The following is a 2,828-nucleotide window of genomic DNA, read 5'->3' on the forward strand; positions in this document are numbered from 1 at the left end:
CCTTAGCGTATTCGATCAAGAGTCCGTTTTCCAAGCAGTGTTTATACCCTTATGATTTTCCAAATCAATTTGATGCTAAGAGCGAAATCTACCCGAGTTATTTTTTTTCATTTAAATTTTGATTGAAAAGTACAAAAAAAAAGGATTTTTTGGATATTCATCCCACAAATCCCAAAACAAAACAAAAAAATCAAAAATTATTATGTACCCTTCGGCAGAATATTTAGTTCTTTAGTTATTGGCAAATGAAAAGGAAGACCCTTAGTTTTCCTTTGGTGGGTGACTTTGCGAAGCTAACATGCTAGATGTGTATTTAATGTTTTTTTTGCCACAGACACCGTGAGAGATGTAATAAGGTTGTAGTGGGTAATTAAGACAGCCAGATACAGATCCACAAAACATAGGAGTTAGCTTGGGAGTTAGCAAAGAAATAACAAAAAAAAACTTGTACAGTATAAATGATTTTTTAGGGGTTTATTAAAATTTAAACAATCAACAAAACAATTCAGTACATATTGGCATCATTGAATTAGCTCGACAGCTCCTTTATCACCTGTCCAGCGATGACCAGCCGTTGTATCTCAGACGTGCCCTCGTAGATCTCCGTAATCCTTGCATCGCGGTAATACCGCTCGGCGGGCATATCCGATACGTACCCCATTCCTCCCAGAACCTGAATACACTGGTGAGCACAGAAGGTAGCCGTCTCCGATGCGGCCAGCTTAGCCTGCGCAGCTTCCTTCGTGAAAGGCTTCTTGTTGTCTTTGAGCCAAGCCGCTCGCCACGTTAGCAGCCGTGCAGATTCCACTCTCAGCGACATATCGGCGATCTTCATCTGAATGGCTTGTAGCTTGGAAATGGGCTTACCGAACGCTACCCGTTTGTTTGCGTAGTCTACTGCGCACTCCAAGGATGCTTGAGCAATGCCTAAGGCTTGTCCGGCTATTCCAATGCGACCGGTGTCCAAACCCTGCATGGCAATCTTGAATCCGTATCCCGGTTGTCCCAGGAGGTTGTCTTTAGGGATTTCGCAGTCTTCGAAGATCAGCTGACACGTCGAGGAACCTCGAAGTCCCATTTTGTCCTCCTTTTTACCTCGGCTGATCCCTTTGGAGTCCATCGGTACTATGAATGTCGAAATGCCTTTGTGCTTCAAGCTCTTATCGGTCGTGGCGAAGACTATGGCGTTTCCTGCTTCATACCCTCCGGATATCCAGCACTTCGTTCCATTTAGAACCCATCGATCACCTTTCAACGTGGCGGTGGTCGAGGCAGCTCCCGCATCCGATCCGTTCCCCGGTTCAGACAGGGCAAAGCACCCAATTTTCCGTCCATCCGTATAGCCTGGAATGAACCTCTGTTTCTGCTCTTCCGTACCGTACTTCTCCAACAGTCCCAGGTAGAGCGAGTTGTGAATGGACATGGCCCCGCCGATAACTGGGGAACCTCGCGAGATCTCCTCCATTGCGATGGCGTACGCCTGATAGTCCAAGCCGGTTCCTCCGTACTTTTCGTCGAGGACAATGGACATCAGTCCCAAGTCTCCAGCCATTGCAACTTGTTCTGCGGGGTAGAATTGCTCCCGATCGACTTTGGCAGCGATTGGTATGAGCTCAGCGTCCGCAAAGTCCCGACAGGTTTTCTGGAGCATCTGGTGAGTTTCCGGAAGGGCTGCCAAACATGCGATGGACCGGTTGCTGATGGTGGTCCATGGTTTCGAACCTAGAAATGGAGGAAATCTGGTTAATATCTCGCTATGTATAAAAGGGGGATCGTATACGCTATTAAACTATGGTTTAATTGAAGTTTTTCAAAGTTCTATGTCTATGTTAGTTATTAATAATAACTATATGTAGATTCTTCATCATCAAGGAGAATAGAAACAAAAATATAAAAAAGAGAGTAGAAAATAATAGATCGAAGATGGAAAATATATTATAGATAGATAATAGGAGATAAAATATGTAAGAATAAACATAAATGAAACAGAAAATGGAAACTGAAGAAAAAGTTTAGAAGACAGATAATACAAAAATAAGATAGAAAACGAAGAATAGAAGATAAACTATAGTACAGAAAAAATATAGAGATTTGATGATGAAATAGTAGATATAAGTTCGAAGATATTAGATAGAAGGTCAAAGATAGTGAATAAACTTTACCATCTTTTTCAGGACTTTGGATATTTTAATCCAGTTGATTTTGAACGTGGCGATACTATTGAATATGTCTTCTAAAATCTGGATATAGAATGATCCTCGTCGAAACGCAATGACCACTTTTAGACGTGTACAATCCTTATCCAAGATATTACGTTATCGACATGGTTATTGATCACTTACCAAGTCGGAAAATTAGCCTGCTGCACTGCATGTTTATTGGTAAAACAATAAGTTTTAGCACCGCTATCAGAAACGCAATACGCCTTATCAAGTTTTGAAAAATGACATATGGGACAATTCAGTATCTCGGACTCGGACAAACTGAGCTGTGCGTCGCCCCGGTCAGTTGAACTGTGTGACTTTGCATGTGAATGAACCTGGTTTGGTGAGCCGCGAAGCTACAAAAGACGTTTGCAAACTTATTTACCAACATTGAATGGCGATTTTTGTTTCTTTATGCGTGTGTACTTCTATACTACGCGTATAGAAGGCAGACGCATATGACTGTGATTGTAAGGAAAACGCTGTGAATGGGTGAAACGAATGAAACAACCAAATATTAGAGGATAGTGGCAAACGATAAGACACTTTTGTTATGAAATATTTAAACAGTGATTATTGGTATACCATGATATATTTTAGATTTTAGTTGCAACCGGGCCGTCA

General features: G+C 41.7%; 1 protein-coding gene across 1 annotated transcript; it reads right to left on the minus strand.

Annotated features, from left to right (window-relative positions):
- Window positions 1-456: 456 nt before the first annotated feature.
- LOC115257036 (short-chain specific acyl-CoA dehydrogenase, mitochondrial-like) lies at window positions 457-2,562 on the minus strand. Its single transcript, XM_062856047.1, has 2 exons — window positions 2,343-2,562; window positions 457-1,722 (listed from the first exon to the last, which is right to left on the minus strand). The coding sequence occupies exons 1-2, from the start codon at window positions 2,371-2,373 to the stop codon at window positions 530-532; spliced, it is 1,224 nt and encodes a 407-aa protein (XP_062712031.1). The 5' UTR covers window positions 2,374-2,562; the 3' UTR covers window positions 457-529.
- Window positions 2,563-2,828: the final 266 nt, after the last annotated feature.

This window comes from Aedes albopictus, chromosome 3 (assembly GCF_035046485.1).
Source record: "Aedes albopictus strain Foshan chromosome 3, AalbF5, whole genome shotgun sequence".
Classification (NCBI taxonomy): Eukaryota; Metazoa; Arthropoda; class Insecta; order Diptera; family Culicidae; genus Aedes; species Aedes albopictus.

What these genes read in the sequence shown, in the direction of transcription:
- LOC115257036 (XM_062856047.1), bottom strand. Translation starts at nt 2,373, where the DNA reads ATGCAGTGCAGCAGGCTAATTTTCCGACTTG. An exon ending in CAGGCTAATTTTCCGACTTG is followed by an intron (nt 1,723 to 2,342) that starts GTAAGTGATCAA and finishes CTCCATTTCTAG; the next exon opens with GTTCGAAACCATGGACCACC.